Source organism: Schistocerca cancellata, chromosome 1, assembly GCF_023864275.1.
Source record: "Schistocerca cancellata isolate TAMUIC-IGC-003103 chromosome 1, iqSchCanc2.1, whole genome shotgun sequence".
NCBI classification, from domain to species: Eukaryota; Metazoa; Arthropoda; class Insecta; order Orthoptera; family Acrididae; genus Schistocerca; species Schistocerca cancellata.
Genome location: NC_064626.1, coordinates 1,226,334,864 through 1,226,354,619, shown reverse-complemented (window position 1 = coordinate 1,226,354,619; position 19,756 = coordinate 1,226,334,864). Strand labels below are relative to the sequence as shown.

The window sequence follows — 19,756 nt, the reverse complement described above, 5'->3', positions numbered from 1 at the left end:
AAACAAATTACTTGTAGGGGTGGACGTGGTCCCCAAGGATATGTGGATACTTGTGTTGATCCACTGTGCCTTTCAGAATGACCAGGTCACCCTGGGAATGCAACAGTAAATGTTTCCCAACCCATGAGGCTCCCTCGTACGGCCTGGATCCTTCCGATGATTGTTGCAGAGTGTTAGCTTTCAAACGTTTCACGCAGAGGGTGCCCAAAATGTGATTCATCTGAAAAGTTCACCTGTCACCACAAAGTAAACGTCCACTTGCGGTACTGGTGTGCAGATTCCAGACTTTGTCGCCGTAGAATGGCAGTTAGTATTGGTACATGGACCAGGGACCTCATGCGGAGGCCCATACGCAGCAACATTCGTTGAATGATTGTTGAGGAGACACTGTCGGTAGCCTCTTGGTTCACCTGGGCGGTCAGCTGCTCAACAGGTGCACGTCTGTTAGCCTGTACACACCTCCACAGCCGTCGTTTATCCCTGTCACCTGTGGCCTGTTTGCTCCAAAGTTTTCTCGGTGCCGGCTTTGGATAGCGCTACTGTGCCATGCTCGGTACAAGTTAACCGCGGCGGCACGCGAATACACTCCTGGAAATGGAAAAAAGAAGACATTGACACCAGTGTGTCAGACCCACCATACTTGCTCCGGACACTGCGAGAGGGCTGTACAAGCAATGATCACACGCACGGCACAGCGGACACACCAGGAACCGCGGTGTTGGCCGTCGAATGGCGCTAGCTGCGCAGCATTTGTGCACCGCCGCCGTCAGTGTCAGCCAGTTTGCCGTGGCATACGGAGCTCCATCGCAGTCTTTAACACTGGTAGCATGCCGTGACAGCGTGGACGTGAACCGTATGTGCAGTTGACGGACTTTGAGCGAGGGCGTATAGTGGGCATGCGGGAGGCCGGGTGGACGTACCGCCGAATTGCTCAACACGTGGGGCGTGAGGTCTCCACAGTACATCGATGTTGTCGCCAGTGGTCGGCGGAAGGTGCACGTGCCCGTCGACCTGGGACCGGACCGCAGCGACGCGCCGATGCACGCCAAGACCGTAGGATCCTACGCAGTGCCGTAGAGGACCGCACCGCCACTTCCCAGCAAATTAGGGACACTGTTGCTCCTGGGGTATCGGCGAGGACCATTCGCAACCGTCTCCATGAAGCTGGGCTACGGTCCCGCACACCGTTAGGCCGTCTTCCGCTCACGCCCCAACATCGTGCAACCCGCCTCCAGTGGTGTCGCGACAGGCGTGAATGGAGGGACGAATGGAGACGTGTCGTCTTCAGCGATGAGAGTCGCTTCTGCCTTGGTGCCAATGATCGTCGTATGCGTGTTTGGCGCCGTGCAGGTGAGCGCCACATCAGGACTGCATACGACCGAGGCACACAGGGCCAACACCCGGCATCATGGTGTGGGGAGCGATCTCCTACACTGGCCGTACACCACTGGTGATCGTCGAGGGGACACTGAATAGTGCACGGTACATCCAAACCGTCATCGAACCCATCGTTCTACCATTCCTAGACCGGCAAGGGAACTTGCTGTTCCAACAGGACAATGCACGTCCGCATGTATCCCGTGCCACCCAACGTGCTCTAGAAGGTGTAAGTCAACTACCCTGGCCAGCAAGATCTCCGGATCTGTCCCCCATTGAGCATGTTTGGGACTGGATGAAGCGTCGTCTCACGCGGTCTGCACGTCCAGCACGAACGCCGGTCCAACTGAGGCGCCAGGTGGAAATAGCATGGCAAGCCGTTCCACAGGACTACATCCAGCATCTCTACGATCGTCTCCATGGGAGAATAGCAGCCTGCATTGCTGCGAAAGGTGGATATACACTGTACTAGTGCCGACATTGTGCATGCTCTGTTGCCTGTGTCTATGTGCCTGTGGTTGTGTCAGTGTGATCATGTGATGTATCTGACCCCAGGAATGTGTCAATAAAGTTTCCCCTTCCTGGGACAATGAATTCACGGTGTTCTTATTCTAATTTCCAGGAGTGTAGATTACGAACTTAGCCGTTTCAGAAATGCTTCCAGCCCTGGATTGAATGACAAAGAGCATTGCGTTTTGGACTTGACATAAATGGCTTCGTTTCCACGTTACGACAACGACTGCACTGTTTTCGCGTCTCCGCGACACGCTTTATATACCCTCCACTGCTAGTGCTGCCATCTGCCGTCTGTGAGTGGTTACTGCATGTTGAGCTCGAACCGAGGTCCACGAGAAAGACAGGCCGTGGCGCGTACGTCACGAAGGTAGTCGTGAACTCGCTCGGTCCCTCAGCTCAGCAGACAAAATGCGTTTCTAAACTTGTTAACTCGCAGCTAGGGGCGTAAGTACTAACGATAACTGCAACTTCTACTGGAATCTGCTATTATGAAGTCTTACTGATTAACAGTACTACAGCAAAATTTCAGGTCAACACTCGATATAAATCGTATAACGGCTTGTTTATAGCATTTACTTTCTTCTGCTTAACAGTACTCATTACATGCTGGAAGTGGTGCCTTATGCAACTGATAATCATTTTAGCATGATTTTATTTTATTGTACACCTGTACAGCTGTAACAAATTATAAGTAGGCCCATGGACTTCACATCGTTATAAGACTAATAACAGTAAGATTCCATATTAGCGGATTCCAGCAAAAGATTCAGTTTTCGTTTTGTTCGGAGACGCCTAGTTACGAGTTAACAGGTGATTTGAGCGAGCGAGCGAGCGCGCAGGACTACCTTGGTGACGTACGCGCTGCTGGTTGCCTTTCTCGTAGGCCTCGCCTCGAACATAGGCGGTGCTCACATTTATTTAACTTGACTTTACAGATTTACTTAGCGAATATTGTCGGTGGATTTACGTGTTATGGTATTCAGCCTCGCTACAACGACCTTGAAGAGACGGGTATCAGTACCCATCACGATGCTCTGGATTATTTGATGTTAATAGGTCAAGTATATTCTCTCAACTATGTACAGTTAGAGTGGCCTCCTGAACTAACTGATCAAAATAATTATTGGAGCAAGTATTTAGCACAATATAAGACGATGTTTTACGCCTACCATAGACGTTAAAATTATATGGAATTATTTATAAATAGATTCAAGTTTTCTTTGAATCGTTCAGCAACTGTATCATTTCTGCTGAATGGTCGGTAAAAGGAACCAATTATGAATTTATTCCGATTTTCAAGTACAACTTCTGTCCAAAGCAACAGAAGGGAACTATTTGTTTCCCAACACAGCTACAACAGTTTACAACTGCAACATCGATAGATGCCAGGTTTACCCCCGTCCTGTGTTTGCCCTGCACCTTATGAGACTGAAGCCCTTTCTATACTTCGCGAGGATCCTCAAACCTAGAAAACCTCCCTTTCGATACTACACAAGTCCCTCTGCCTGTGTAGCCACCTCTTGTGTGTTATAGTCCCCTAACCTATTATGTGGAACCCGAAACCCACCCCCATATGGCGCAAGTCGATGGGTCTTGAGCCTACAAGGTTTTACTGTGCAAATCTTTGACAGCACGTAGCATTCACAACACATACACGCCAAATGATCACAGCATCAGTGCCTCATATTTTTTTCATGCTTGTGTTTTTATTGAATGAACAGTTTTCTGTTTTACCAGTAACTTAAATGTTGACTGTAAGTGCTATTAAAGAACTGTGCTAATTTAAAAGTCGTCAATGACATGTGTTAGCGGACATCACAAATGAAAATACAACGAAAAGACATCTCTGTGTAGAAGGCAGAAATAATTGTTTAATAATATGTAACAAATCTATTGTCATTTATAGGGAGTGCAATTGCACAAGAATACTAGCTTATTTATTTATGGATAAATCTTAATTTGTAATTATTCTGAATCGTCTGAGTGTGGCAGAATTTTAAAACATTTCTTTATTGAAATATTGTTGTAATACGCTAGTTCAGTGGGAGAAAGTGGTGAAGATGAATTAGATCATGCCTGTAGTGCTTAAGACCGATGTATTTTTGATGGAGACGTCCTTCAGCCAATGGTGAAGTAGACAGTACTGGAACAATGCGGGACTCAAGGGGAGACTGCGGCTTTTCAAGTGACGAACTAAAGGGAGCGATTCGCGACACTTCGTGTTGAGTGCTGGAAAAAGGCAGACCTGCCTCTGGTAACGTGTGTGATTCAGGCGTAAGGGTTTGAACCTGGGCGGTAAACGGCCGCTACAATACTCTAACTTCTGAAGGAAATCCAGTTCACGAGAGATCTGGATGTGCTTCAGAATAGGCGTCTAACTCATTCCGCTTGTGTTAAGGAACTGAGGACAGACAGAGTATGAGCTACTGTTCTTCGTATCGTGTGTGTAAGTTTGTGAATCATCGTATCGAACACTGCACATTTTGAGTTGGTGAATATTTCGTGCATGGTGATCACGAAATGGATTGGGTTTTCACTTAAGTTTGGGCATATTGCTACAATTATCGTAACGCTCTCAACGTTAACTTTAGTGCATTTGATATGGGTATTTCTGTAAGTGTTTGAATTGTATATTGTAGTATCACTTCCCGTTCATTTGAGACGTCCTTCATTGTGTGTAAATCAACATCTACATCTACACGAATATTCTGCAAATCACATTTAAGTGTATGGCAGAAATTTCATTGAACCACCTTCACTATAGTTCTCTATTATTTCAATCTCATACAGCGCGCGGGAAAAACGGACACGTACATCTTTCCGTGTGAGCTCTGATTTCCCGTATCTTATTATCGTGATCGTTTCTCCATGTGTATCAACAAAATATTTTCGCACTTGGAGAAGAACGTAGATGACAGAAATTTAGTGGTATGATTCCGTCGAAACCAAAAACACCTTTGTTTTAATGATGTCCATCACAAATGTCCCTGACACTTCCTCCCCAACTTAGCGATAATACAAAACGTGCTGCCTTTCTCTGAACTTTTTCGATGTACTCCGTCAATCATGTCTGGTAAGGATTCCACAATGAGTAGCAGTCTTCCTAAAGACGTCGGACAAGCGTAGCGTGGCCCGTCTCTTTGGTGCCCGTCTCTCTGTGCTGCCAATAAAACGCAGTCTTTTGTTAGCCTTCCCCGCCGGCCGGTGTGGCCGTCCGGTTCTAAGCGCTTCAGTTTGGAACCGCGTGACCGCTACGGTCGCAGGTTCGAATCCTGCCTCGGGCATGGATGTGTGTGATGTCCTTAGGTTAGTTAGGTTTAAGTAGTTCTAAGTTCTAGGGGACTGATGACCTCAGAAGTTTCCTTAGGTTAGTTAGGTTTAAGTAGTTCTAAGTTCTAGGGGACTGATGACCTCAGAAGTTAAGTCCCATAGTGCTCAGAGCCATTTAGCCTTTCCCATAATATTTTCTATGTGTTCCTTCCAATATAAATTGATCATAATTGTAATTTCTAGGTATTTAGTTGAATTTACGGACTTAAGATTTGACTGAATTTTACGGATTCCTTTTAACACTCATGTGGATGACCTCACACTTTTCGTTATTTAGAATCAATTGCCAATTTTCGCGACAAAGAGATAGCTTTTCTACATCGTTTTGCAATTGGTTTTGATCTTCTGATGGCTTTACTAGTCGATAAACGACAGCGTCATCTGCAAACAACCTAAGACGGCTGCTCAGATTGTCTCCTAAATCGTTTATATAGATGAGGATCAAATCACTTCCATTTTACTCGATGACTTCCCGTCAGTTACTACGAACTGTGACCTCTCTGACAAGAAAATCAAGAATTCCGTCATATAACCGAGACTATATTACATAAGCACGCAATTTCACTAAGAGCGGCTTCTGTGGTACAGTGTCAAAAGCCTTCTGGAAATCTAGAAATACGAAATAGCACTCAACACCTCGTGTGAGTAAAGAGATAGTTGTGTTTCACAAGAACGATGTCTTATAAATCCGTGTTGACTGTGTATCAATAGACCGTTTTCATTGAAATAATTTAAAATATTGGAACAAAATAGACGTTTCAAAATCCTGCTGCATATTGACGTTAATGATATGGACCGGGTAATTTAGTGGACGACCTTTCTTGAAAATTGGTGCGACCTGTGCAATTTTCTAGTCTTTGGGCACAGTCTTTCGTCGATAGAACGGTTATATAAGATTGTTAAGTATCAGCATACTCTAAAAGGACCCTAAGTGGTATGCAGTCTGGACCGGACGACTTGCTTTTTTTTTCAGTGATTTAACTTGCTTCACTACTCCGAGGATATTTACTTCTGCGTTACTCATGTCGGCAGCTGTTCTTGATTCGAATCCTGGAATATTTACTTCGTCTTCTTTGATGAAGGAATTTCGGAAGGCTCTCTTTAGTAACTGTGCTTTGGCAGTACTGTCGTCGATGGTATTTTCACTGTTATCGCACAGACGAGGCATCGATTGTGTCTTGACGATAGCATACTTCACATACGACCAGAACCATTATAAACATCTCGCACTGAAGTCCGCGCTAAATTTCGAGCTTCTGTATGAGATCGCCGATCTTGGGGAATTCGCGTCTGTCTAAATTTGGCATGTTTGTTTCGTTGTTTCTGTAACAGTGTTCTGATCCGTTTTGTGTACCAAGGAGGATATGCTGTGTCGTTTGTTAATTTATTTGGTATAAGTCCCTCAATAGATGACGATAACATTTCTTCAAATTCAGGCCATAGTTGATCAACACTTACATTGTTAATTTGGAGAATGTTTCTCAAGGTGGCAGGTGAATTTTTTTCCGTTTTTTTTGAATAGGTATATTTTTCGTTTATTTTTAGAGTATTTGGGGGGTTACAATGTGCAATCTCGATACGACAACCCTGTAATCCCAGCATACCTTTTGATGGTCTTTATCAGTTCAGGATTATTTGTTACTAAGAGGTCAACTGTGTTTTCACAACTGTTGACTAATCGCGTGGACTCATGAACTAACTTGTTCGAAATAACTGCCAGGGAAAGCGTTATCACAATTTCGTATGCTGTTTTATGCGTACCTCCATAATTAAACATGTATTTTCGCCAACATATCGAGTGTAAATTAAAGTCACCACCAACTATAAATCCATTCCAGACGTTAAAATAGAACTCTTGTTAATAAATTAATCATTTGTATTTGATTTTGTATTTCTGTGTAATTTATTAATTCACAATTCTAGAGAATACATTGACTGTTTGACTGCAGGATTACAGCTACAGTTTATTATTTGCAGCCTATTAGTTGCGGGACGTGAAAGCAGACGTGCGCGGCTCGACGATACGACTACATCCAACTGTTCTTTTTATACAGAGCCGTGCATAGGTCAAGTACCTAAAGTACGAGTAACTGCAGGTAAAGTTCGAACCGCAGTAACGTGTAGATTGTGAGTTATTGCCGATAACATGCTAGTAGCAATACTGTTATGAGTAGCTCTTTCTATTTATCTTTGTGAATATTTCTTCACACTTTCAGTTTCATCATTTCTTGTAGTTGTGAATTCAAATCGCGAAGACTTGTTGCGAACGGGCTGCGGTGGAGAATACAGCCCCACCGCTGCTCTAATAATTTGGTGACATTCACTGTAAACGAAAACCACAAACACTTTTTCGACAGTCGTACACAATACATTGCGAAAGTCTCAACAGTTTCACGAGGAAGCTGTCTGATCGCTATATACAGTTGATCGCACAGACTAACGATATTCACGCTCACAGGTGAGCACAGAAGTTGTACCTGAGTTAATGTCTGTTTACGTTTGTTACAGTATGACAAATATTTGTGAGATCCGTTCTCCTGACCGACACACACTGCTTGTCGACAGTATTTGATGTGGTATTAGAAAGGCTCTTTCCAGTGCCATATCAAAATGTAGGCAAAAACAAAAACAAGTATGTGGATGGTGTAATTCGGCAGCTGTAACCGTCGAAAATTACTTGTATAAGTCTTAAAACAGTCCACTAAAATTTAGAAAAAACAGTACCATGAAATATTTACTAGCGTTTGTTTGAAACTACCCGTCTGACATGTCACACCATGCCGTTACGAGTGTTTATGTTGATTTGGAGGCAACATTGACAGTTACTGTGAATAACGTGCGAGAAAAATCCGGAATGGAGTGTCTTATTTCGCCGGCCGGAGTGGCCGTGCGGTTCTAGGCGCTACAGTCTGGAACCGAGCGACCGCTACGTTCGCAGGTTCGAGTCCTACCTCGGACATGGATGTGTGTGATCTCCTTAGGTTAGTTAGGTTTAATTAGTTCTAAGTTCTAGACGACTGATGACCTCAGAAGTTAAGTCCCATAGTACTGAGAGACATTTGTCTTATTTCAGGACTTGGAACATGGTGCTGTTCCTTTACGGAAGATCATATAACACTTACCAGTGGTTTCTTTCTTCACATTTAACCAAATCACTGATAGTCTTAGCTATATGCAACCGTCATATAATGCGTATTTCATGGTGTACATCCTGTTAACAGCAAGAAGTTACTCCCCTACCAATAACTGACCATAATATGTTTGTTAATCAGGGGATTGTGGCGTCAAAGTTTTCCTTGCTCCCACAACCTAGACATTTCCCTATAATTAAACTACATGGAGTGGTTCTGGAACAATGAGCTATTAATCAACTATACCTGGACGATCTCGCGACGAATGTGACACAAACTGCAAATGATCAACATCCGGGTTTTAGGTGGGATGATTTTGGGTTTGTAACCATATTGACAAGGTGTTTACATTGTACAGAACCGTGTTTCTATTTGTAGAAACTGCTACAAATGAAACTGGTTTCAGTTAAAAATGTTCTGTCAGTGATAGTGACATCCATAAAAATCATAAAAAGGTTCAAGCATTAATGGCTACATATTATAACTAAATACGAGTTTACCGTATTTCCATGTTCATTGATTCAAGTGAAGCACAGTAGACGTCTTGTTGATCAGGCATATTTCCCAAAAGGCGGAATTTATCTGTGATAAGCATTACTTTGCGATACGTTGTCACAATGGCATCGTTCTCTCTTTCTTTGTCAACAATCTTGCAGGTGACCTGAAAAAAGCAAAAGTAGGTTGTTATATTTCTAACTGAAAATCTGATTGAGGCAAGTAGACTATAGTAAAAATGGTTTTTGTTTATACACACATAAAAAAGAGTTTTGTATCACCTAGGTTCCTAGAGTACCGGAACCTGTACAGAAAATTGGAACAGAGATCGCCATAAACATCATTTCTGCCCTTTTTATTGCTCAAGAAAACCACACATTACGTGTTGCACCACCATACAGCGAGGCTTTCAGAGGTGGTGGTCCAGATTGCTGTACATATCGGTACATATAATACCCAGTAACACGTCCTCTTGATTGATGATGCCTGTATTCGTCGTGGCAGACTATCTACAAGATCACCAAGGCACTGTTGGTCTAGATTGTCCCACTCCTAAACGGCGATTCGGCGTAGATCCCTCAGAGTGGTCGGTGGGTCACGTCGTCCATAAGCAGCCCTTTTCAGTCAATCCCAGGCATGTTCGATAGTGTTTACGTCTGGAGATCATGTTGGCCACTCTAGTCAAGCGGTTATCCTGAAGGAAGTCATTCACAAGATGTAACAATGAGGGCGCGAATTGCCGTCCATGAAGACGAATGCCTCGCCAATATGCCGTCGATATGGTTGCACTATCGGTTGGAGGATGGCAATCGCGTATCCTACAGCCGTTACGGCGCCTTCCATGACTACCAGCGGCGTACGTCGGCCCCACATAATGCCACCCCAAAACAGCAGGGTACATCCACCTTGCTGCACTCGCTGGACAGCCTGTCAAGGCGTTCAGCGTGACCGGGTTGCCTTCAACAAGTCTCTGGCAATTGTATGTTTGAAGGCATATGCGACACTCAGCGGTGAATAGAACGTGATGCCAATCCTGAGCGGTCCATTCGGCATACCCATCTTTACGGTACTGCATGGTGTCGTCGTTGCAAATGTGGTCCTCGCCATGGACGCCGCGAGTGCAGCTGCGCTTCATGCAGGCTATTGCGCTTAGTTTGACGTCCTGGGACTGCACGAAAAGCAATATTCAACATGGTGGCGTTGCTGTCAGGGTTCCTCCGAGCCATAATCCGAAGGTAGCGGTCATCCGCTGCAGTAGTAGCCCTTTGGCGGCATGAGCGAGGCAAGTCATCGACAGTTCCTGTCACTCTGTATCTCCTCCATGTTCGAACAACATCACTGTGGTTCACTCCGAGACGCCTGCACACTTCCCTTGTTGAGAGCCCTTCCTGGCACAAAGTAACAATGTGGACGCGGTCAAACCGCGGTGTTGTATGTCTAGGCATGGTTGAACTAAAGACAACACGAGCTGTATACTTCCTTCCTAGTGGAACTGATCGGCTGTTGGACCCCCTCCGTCTAATAGGCGCTTCTCATGCACGGTTGTTTACATCTTTCCGTGGGTTTAGCGACATCTCTCAACAGTCAAAGGGACTGTGTCTGTGATATAATATTCACAATCAAAGTCTACCATCAGGAATTCAGGGAACTGGGGTGATGCTAACTTTTTTTTGATGAAGTCTCTGCTCGGCCCTCTGTAAAGGTCACGCTCAGTATCACACTGTAATCCTTCTCTACAGATCGAAATGCATTTTGGAGGCAATCTCGATCCTGATAAAAGCATCAGTTCATATTACATGTAAGTCATTATTACCTGTATATTCAACGAAATGTGTTACAGATCGGGGTTAAAAAATTTTGATGTAAGTTAATTTTCACGACAAGATTAGACAAACGAAAGTAAGCGATAATGGATTTTCTCGCAGGTAAATTGTGGGAAGTTGAGTTTAGATAAGCAGAATGAATCAACCGACGGTATGGGACTACAAGTCCCACCGCCACACCTGCACCTGCCTATGTTAGGCAATAAATTCTGCCTGACTCATGTAGTACTGTCACCGTCAGAGGGTGGTACGGGACTACAAGTCCCACCGCCACACCTCCAAAGTGAATTGCAGTGACGCAGTCACTGCACAGTGGAAATTTACTGGCTCACCAACACAGTTAGACCGCAACAGACCGGTGATGCTGTATTGTAACCTATCACCTCGGACTACAAAAAAAAAAAAAAAAAAAAAAAAAAAAAAAAAAAAACACGTCGCACCTGCCCATGTTAGGCAAAATTTTCTGCCTGACTCATGTAGTACTATCACCGTCAGAGGGTGATACAGGACTACAAGTCCCACCGCCACCCCTCCAAAGTGAATTGCAGTGACGCAGTCACTGCCCTGTGGAAATTTACTGCCTCACCAACACAGTTAGACCGCAATAGATCGGTGATGCTGTATTGTAACATATCACCCCGGACTACAAGTCCATTTTGTTTAAAAAAACACGTCGGTACGGGACTACAAGTCCCGCCGCCACACCTTCACCTGCCCATGTTAGGCAAAATTTTCTGCCTGACTCATGTAGTACTATCACCGTCAGAGGGTGGTCATCATCATCATCATCAGCCAATTCAATCATTAGATGATGTGGCCTCTTCGAGTCGTGGATTCAGGTAGGCTTTCAGCAGTCTTCTCCAAGTGGGACGGTCTTGGGCAGCTCTCTGCCAGGTGTTACCAGCGATCTTCTTGATGTCTTTGTCCCATCTGTCTGGTGGTCTTTCTCTAGGCCTCCGGTGCTCTCTCGGACTCCACTCCAGTACTAGCTTCGTCCACCTGTTGTCTTTTCTTCTTGCGACGTGGCCAGCCCACTGCCATTTCAAGGAACCTACTCTCTCTAAGATGTCATTAACCTTCGTCACAGACCGGATGTCATCTGCCCTTTTCCTGTCCTTTCTTGTATAGCCCAGCATTGATCTCTCCATGGCTCTCTGTGCTGTCCTAAGTTTCCCTTTTGTGAATGAGTTCAGTGTCCATGTCTCGCATCCATACGTCATCACAGGAAGAATGCATTGATCAAATACTGCTTTCTTCGGATTTACTGGCATTTTTGATCTGAATACTTTTGAATTCTTCCCAAATGCTTGCCAACCAAGCTTGATACGTCGATAGATTTCTGGTCTTATGTCTCCCTTCATATTTATAATCTGGCCAAGGTAGACATATTCACTGACCTCTTCTAGTAGACTGTCCTTGACTTTCACATCTCCAGCTGGGACCCATTTGTTGGATATTACTTTTGTTTTGGAAAGGTTCAAGTTCAAGCCAACCAGCTGACATTCCGATGCAAGATCTGTAACTAAGTTTTGGAGCTCTGCGAAGTCTTTGGCCAGTAAGGCAATATCATCAGCAAATCTCAAGTTGGTAAGCCTTCTTCCATTAATTCTGATTCCCTTACCTTCCCAGCTCAGCTTTGACATAGCCATTTCCAATACAGCAGAGAACAGTTTTGGGGAGATGGGATCGCCTTGCTTGACACCCCTCATGATGCGGAAGTCTTGAGTTGATTCGCCGATGTTAACATAAGCTGAAGAATTCTCGTAGATTTTCCTGAGCACTTCAATGTATGCTGCTCCCACTCCTTGCTCACTCAAAGCTTGGAGGACAGCTACATGGCTAACGGAGTCAAATGCCTTTTCAAAGTCAACAAAGGCAATGCAGAGAGACAGTTGGTATTCATTCGCTCTGCTTATCACTTCACTAATGGTCAGAATGTGGTCAATAGTGCTAAAATTGCTTCGGAATCCAGCTTGTTCTATAGGTTGGGCTAAGTCTAGGGTGGAACTAATTCGATTTAACAAGATCTTTGTAAAAATTTTGTACAAAATTGAGAGCAAGCTGATAGGACGGTAGTTTTTAATATTGTGAATACTTCCTTTCTTGTGTATCAAAATAATCTTAGCCTTGTTCCACGATAGTGGGATTGAAGCATAGTGCAGGCAGGAAGTAAATACTTTTGCCAAGTGATTTATTGTTACCTCTCCTGCCAGTTTGAGGATGTCAACGCTGAGCTCATCATCACCCGGCACTGTTCTCTTCTTCATGCTATCTAGAGCACACTTGACTTCCGATGGGAGTATATCTGGAACACTAGGTATATCATTTAAATTAGATACACTCAAATTTTCCCCTGTATTGCTATACAAATTGCTATAAAAGTCTCTGATGAACTTCAAAACCGCCTCCTTTTCAGTGATTCGACTGTCATTTCCATCGAGTGCGATAATCTGCTTTTTACCGATTGTGAGTTTGCGTTTGGCTGACTTTAAACTTGTCTTGTTCTCCAAGCTTGCTAGTAAGGTGTCTTCAGTGAATTTCTGTATGTCAGTTTTCATTTCTCTTCGCACTGCCTTACATAGTTCGGAGTACGCCACCATGTCACGATCGGTTCGGATTTTCATTTCTCTCCTCTGTTGTAAAAGGGTTTCAGTTTTGGCACTGAATTTCTTTGGTTGTTTATTTTTTTGGCATAGGCCACCGACTTCTTGTGCACTTGAAACAATCATTTCCGCCAAATCACAATCTTTAGTTACGTGGAACTTGCTTTGGAGGACTTCTTGGAATTTCGAGGAATGTTCTTCCAGGTTTTTGAGGTTGATTACCCTTCTCTTCCCTTTCATAAGTTTACTCCTTTCATTTCTTACATTGAGTTCGACCCTTGCTCTCACAAGACGGTGATCACTGCCAGTGTTGAACTGATTTAGCACTGATACGTCTTTTACAATCTGCGGAATATTTGACAGAATAAAGTCTATTTCATTTTTGACACTGAAATTTGGGCTCCTCCAAGTCCATTTTCGTTCTGGGTGCTTCTTAAAGAACGTATTCATGATGGACATACTGGTGTACTCAGCGAACTGGACTAATCTCTCACCTCTATCGTCTCGGTCGTCAATCCCATAGTTGCCCACCACTGTGTCGCCTTGTTTCTTGGTGCCAACTTTTGCATTGAAATCGCCAATGACCATCTGGAAGTGACAATCACTACCTTTTTTACAGGTGTTATCCAGACTTTCGTAAAAGGATTCAATTTCTTCGTCAGGGTGACTTGAGGTGGGAGCGTACACCTGAACAATCTGTATTTTATACCTATTCGACACCTTCAGGACCATTCGAGCTGTCCTGCTGGAAGTTCCTTCTAAGACAGATACTCTATCAGCAATATTCTTGTTGATTAAGAACCCAACTCCATTGAGTTTCCCTTCTGGGTCGCCACAAAAGTAGAACAAGTTGCCAGAGCGCAAACGGAGACAGTCTTCCCCTTTTCGGCGAACTTCGCTTAAACCAACAATACTCCAGTTGATTTTTGTAAGCTCTTTCTCGATCTCTTCTAGTCTGTCGTTGCCTATTAGAGAGCGACAGTTATATGTACAGACGTGGAGAGTCTGTATCTTCTTCTCAGCACCACTTGGTGTTTGGGACATCAAAGTTGCTCCCACCCGGAGATCCGACTGTGGGGCTATTACTCCGGAAAATTTAACATTAATGTCACACAACATAACTCGAAGGTGAGAAGCATAATCGCCACGCTTGCTTCAGAACGGATTGGCGATATAATTTCCAGGCCGCCCCTGACATGGGGTACAGACACCTTTGGTAGGCCGCTCCACTAGAGTACAGACGCCACCACACTGCTAGTTTTGGTCCACCCCGGGTATTTCATTTCCCCGGTGCCACCCATATCTGGGAGGCTTTCCCCTATCCGCCACCTGGGGAGGCGCCCGATGGGGGACTAGCAACCCCACACGGGCAGAGGGTGGTACGGGACTATAAGTCCCACCGCCACACCTCCAAAGTGAATTGCAGTGACGCAGTCACTGCCCTGTGGAAATTTACTGCCTCACCAACACAGTTAGACCGCAATAGACCGGTGATGCTGTATTGTAACATATCACCCCGGACTACAAGTCCATTAAAAAAAAAAAAAAATAAAAAAAAACATGTAACATATCACCCCGGACTACAAGTCCATTAAAAAAAAAACAAACAACTGGAAGTTACAATTACAGTAATAGTAATTTATGCAATACTCGTCAAACAGAATGAGTGTTGTATAGAGATGGGACTGCGTAATGAAAATCACCAAGACCTCTAACAACTGGAAATTACAGTTACAGTAAGAATAATTTATGCAGTACTCGTCAAACAGAATGAGTGCTGTATAGAGATGGGACTACGGAATGAAAATGACTAAGTAAAGCTGAAGGATGTACTCACTAAACAGGTTGAGCGCTGTATATAGATCAGACTGCTGTATAAAACACACGAAATAAGAGTAATTTATATGGCAGCGGTGGTAGTAAGATTGAACGATGTACCCGTCAGACAGACAGAGCGTTGTATAGAGATCAGACGACGGGATGAAACGGACAAAATAAGACGAATGTATACGGGAGCGGTAGTAGTGAGATTAACGACAAACTTAACTTCGGGACTTGGAATGATACAGAAGATGATATAAAGGAAAGTCACACCAACACCAACAAAATTACGGCCAGGGACACAGGAATGGAAATCATAAGGATAAACAACAAAAAAACAGCTCTTAACCTTACAAGAATACTACATCCAACTCACAAATTATTAGACCAACTCAGCAAACCACACACTCTTTAAACTGACTGACCACTTCATATGATATTAAATATAAACCTATAACAACAGGCTCCATTTACTACTACCATCTCCTCTCAGATTCGGTCCTATAATCACAGTCCAGGTCCATCTCCGCTACTCCCCTCCACCCCCCCCCCAAAAAAAAACAATAAAAAAGTCACTCCTCGCACGTCTCTACCTAACAAACAAGACAGTTTCACAAATTTTCACTGACACACACACGCACAGATAATAAAGTAGTTTCACAGGCTGGCAACACACAACGTGAAGTAAAACAGACGAAAATTCAAATGGCTCTGAGCTCTATGGGACGTAACATCTGAGGTCATCAGTCCTCTAGAACTTACAACTACTTAAACCTAAGGACATGACACACATCTATGCCCGAGGCAGGACCGTAGCGGTCGCGCGGTTCCAGACTGAAGCGCCTAGAACCGCTCGGCCACAACGGCCGGCAACAGACGAAAAGACATACACACTGTTACTGTGCGGAATAAGAAACAGTTTACAAAAGTGAAGTGTAAATAATGCAGCGCAACAATTAGTGCAGAATGAAAAAGTGCAAATGTGAATCGAAGTTAATCGCTTCTACCAAGAAGGGAAGTGAGGCGTAGCGCCGTATACCGATCCTGCCTTGGAGGCGGTTAAGTGTGAAATGTGTCTCAGAGCTGGATAGTGACAGATGGTGACGCGAGACTGGACGCGCACGTAGTTTATGTATCAGCCGATAGAAGACAATATTGGATAGGGGGACTGTGATTTTAGTTTCGATTGTGCCCACTAGAGTGCTCTAAAGTAATAGAATGTTTTTCATACACTGTTCTAGTATTTTCATAAAGTGTTATTATTCCTTTTTGTGTATGTAAAATGTTATAAATGTGTTTTAGCAGTATGAATGATGCGTAAGTGTGGTTTAAGGTTAATATGAAGATAATTGTTTAACGAGTTATGTAGTAGGATTTGGTGTGGGAACATTTCGAAGAAGTATGGATATGGACAAAGGGGATTTTTGCAGAATAGATTTGTAAGGTAAGTTTATGGTAAAGGGAAAGTTAATTCAGGTATAAATAACAATTGTAAATAACTTTATGCATAGGCAAAACTTCAGCATATTAGATAATTACGTCGGTAAAAAGTACAGTCGTTAGGTTTACTATTTTGCGATTCGTTATAGATGAAAAGTTCGGACTGCCGCGGGAGAATGTTGTTTTGCTATTGGCTGTTGAGTAAACTGACCAATGGTAAAGCAATATTCTTCGCGCGCCTTCTCTGCTGGTAGAGCCGACTTTTAGAGCATTCTAGAGAAGAGTGGGAGCCTAGCCATGAAACAGTTCGGACGTGTTCAGTAGTAGTTCCGATGGAAACGGTAAGTTGCCCGATATAGCAGTGTGTAATACATCAAAAGTGTGGTAAAGTGACGGCATACTTATTCCGATGGGCGTGTAGAAATTTCGGAATTTTTAAGTGAATTTTGTGACGAGAAAAGACATAAATTCCGCGTGGCGTATTGAGCAGGTCGGTGGATAAAAACTGTGACTGCATTTGTTACCGACAAACTTAATATTTGGCGAGCATTCTCAATCAAAAACAATCCGTATTTCTGTAGCTATTACGTTTTCGGGAAATGCAACACCATAAACTTGCTAACGTGAGTGACAGGGATTGTGAGTGACTGTGTTAAGACTAGCACGGGCTTGGCAGTGATACTCGTTCACCTAAGTTTCAGAATACATTAATTGAGGACAAAATTTCCAACTTTTCATTTCGTGTGAAAACTTTTTCCCGAAACGTAGATTAGTGACTTTAATTGCAGCCTGGTTCACGTCGAACTACAGTAGGTTTCGCTCGGCTTCCATACTGATGATATGCTGAGACAATGTTCACAGTAGAGATGGGCAAACTGAAACACTTAACTGTTTCGAAACAAATGAAACAGTACAATGTAATGTTTCGATACGCTGTTTCGAAACAGTGAAACAGTTTGTGTTTTGTAATCTAATAAACGTACACATTTAATCATCTTGAATGTCTACTGTATAAGTATGTCCATATAAACACAAGTGAGGTGCGAGAGCGCTAATCATTTCGCAGAAAGTATGAAACTATCACCTGGGCGTCTTGGCAGTTTCGTATTTCCTGCAGCAAATGCGCTGCTTTCGTGTTGTGTGACTTTCATACTTTTCAATTGGCTGAGGACAGCCATAGCTGAAGACAGAAGAACCACCACGAACGGAACTGGAGGTAGGAGCGAACTGCAGAAACGACGGATATGCTACTGGGATTCCCACATTCCGTTAGTATGGGTAATATACCCATCCTGCTAATTTCCATGCACACAAAGGGAATCATTGTGGATAATAGGCACAGTGACTATAGACTCACAAATAACGCCAAATAATTCGAATAAATAACAAAATATAACAGAAAAAAATTTTGTCTTTCAAGGTGTTTCGAACCTTTACTATAAAGTCACCATGCTTCCCAGCCCTTCCCGTTCACCATTACACTATCAGTGATATGTCAAACAGATTGCTTGCAACTATACCTAGATCAAATTTATGTATGTGTCTAATAACTGTCACTCTAAGCCTTTTTTTATTCAGAATGTTGTAGGCTTACTTGCGTTTCTTAATACGATTACTGTACATGAAAAGAGAAGCGTATGTTATAAAAAAGTGTAATTTAATCGAATGATTTTCACATATTTATTATTTTGAATGGGAATAGTATGCGTTGTTTCATTGTTTGGTTAGTGTTTATAAAGCAGATGTTACGCCATTTCGTAATAGGACAGTCAGCTAGAAACGAAGCTTTATTTTCGGATATTTTAAGCTTCATTCTATTGCTTGTCAAAAAGAATTCGACACTCTTGAAAGTGTTTCAACGAAGTGTTATGTTGTGTTTCAGTATCTGTGCCGAGCCCGAATCTCGTACAACACAGAGCGGAATGAAACATCACTGTTTCGATACAATTAGTCCGTTCCAAGCGCAGGTGGACTGAAACAGCCTTATTTTGAAACAACGATACAGTTTCTGTGTCTGGCTCGAGATCGAATCTGGTGCGGTTATCCGAAACAGGGGAGGAATGAAACACCACTGTTTCGAAACAGTGAACCACAGCCGTTCCGAAACACTGAAACAGTTCCACGTATCGATACACTGTATCGAAACATAGAAACAGTGGCCAAGTCTAGTTCACAGGTAGGTGCAGGTTCGTCGTAAAGGGACGGAGGGAACCGCGCTGCCGCACGTGGTGCATCGGTTCCGGGAAACACTAAAGCCGTAGTACTTTGTATCCGCGGTCGAGAGAAAGATTTTGATGGACTGAACAGTGAACGTTAGTGAAAGAATTTAGTGAAACGGTACTAGCACAAGTTTGAACGGAAGTCGTTTCGAGTTGCTGGAGTTGCAATAAAGAAAAGATGATACGCAGTGGCTGCAGTAGCAACGGGAACGCAGCGAAGCAGCAGATGGCATGTTAGCGGTGGCGGCGAGCAGTTACAACGGGCCAGACCGGCTAGCCTGCACGTCGAGCGGGGGCCCGGAAACTTTCACGGCAGCCGCAGGGGATCGGACTTTCACTTTCAACACGCCGAGGCTGCAGCATTCGACAGAAGATAAGTCAACTTTGTTACATTTGTCGCGTGTGTGTGCTGAAAGACTGAGAAACATGGCAAGTGATAAAGATTTTGTGAATACGGTGAAGGAGGAAGAACTTTCATTCAGTGTGAGTGCTTCACACACTAGCACACCTGAACAGAGAGAAGGAGTAGACGTTTTTGATGATATTTCTATGTTATTTACGGACAGTGGAATTGAGTCTGCTTCAAGTACGTCTGTTAAAGTAACTAGTAGGGATTATACTAATTCAAAAAGTCACATTAAGCATGAACTCAGTAATGTTCAGGTGTGTGATGAGAGGGTTGGGAATGTTACTGAATCAGATGTATCAAATGTGGATACCAAATGTGGTATAGTGCCAGTGGAAAAGGGAAACAAGAAACAGTGATGCCAAAAATGGAACTAGGAAGTATGCAGGAAATGTTTGCCGCTTTAATGGGCTCTATACAGGGACAAACTCAAAAAATTAGTAGTAAAATCGAAAAACTTGACAGTGTTTTTAATGAAAAACTTGAAAACCAGACTGCTGTTTTAAAAGAAATGTGGGAAAATGAATTGAAGTCATTGGAAAATATAGTAGATGAAAAAATTTCTCGAGTTAAGAATAATTGCAAAAGATCTGTT

General features: G+C 43.4%; 1 protein-coding gene across 1 annotated transcript in view; it reads right to left on the bottom strand.

Moving 5' to 3' along the window:
- Nucleotides 1–19,756, bottom strand: part of LOC126094749 (toll-like receptor 4) — a 150,948-nt gene that overhangs the window by 118,291 nt on the left and 12,901 nt on the right. The window contains exon 2 of the mRNA XM_049909303.1: nt 8,855–9,015. Within this exon, the coding sequence (XP_049765260.1) occupies nt 8,855–9,015 (161 nt within the window). The remainder of the gene's footprint in view (nt 1–8,854; nt 9,016–19,756) is intronic.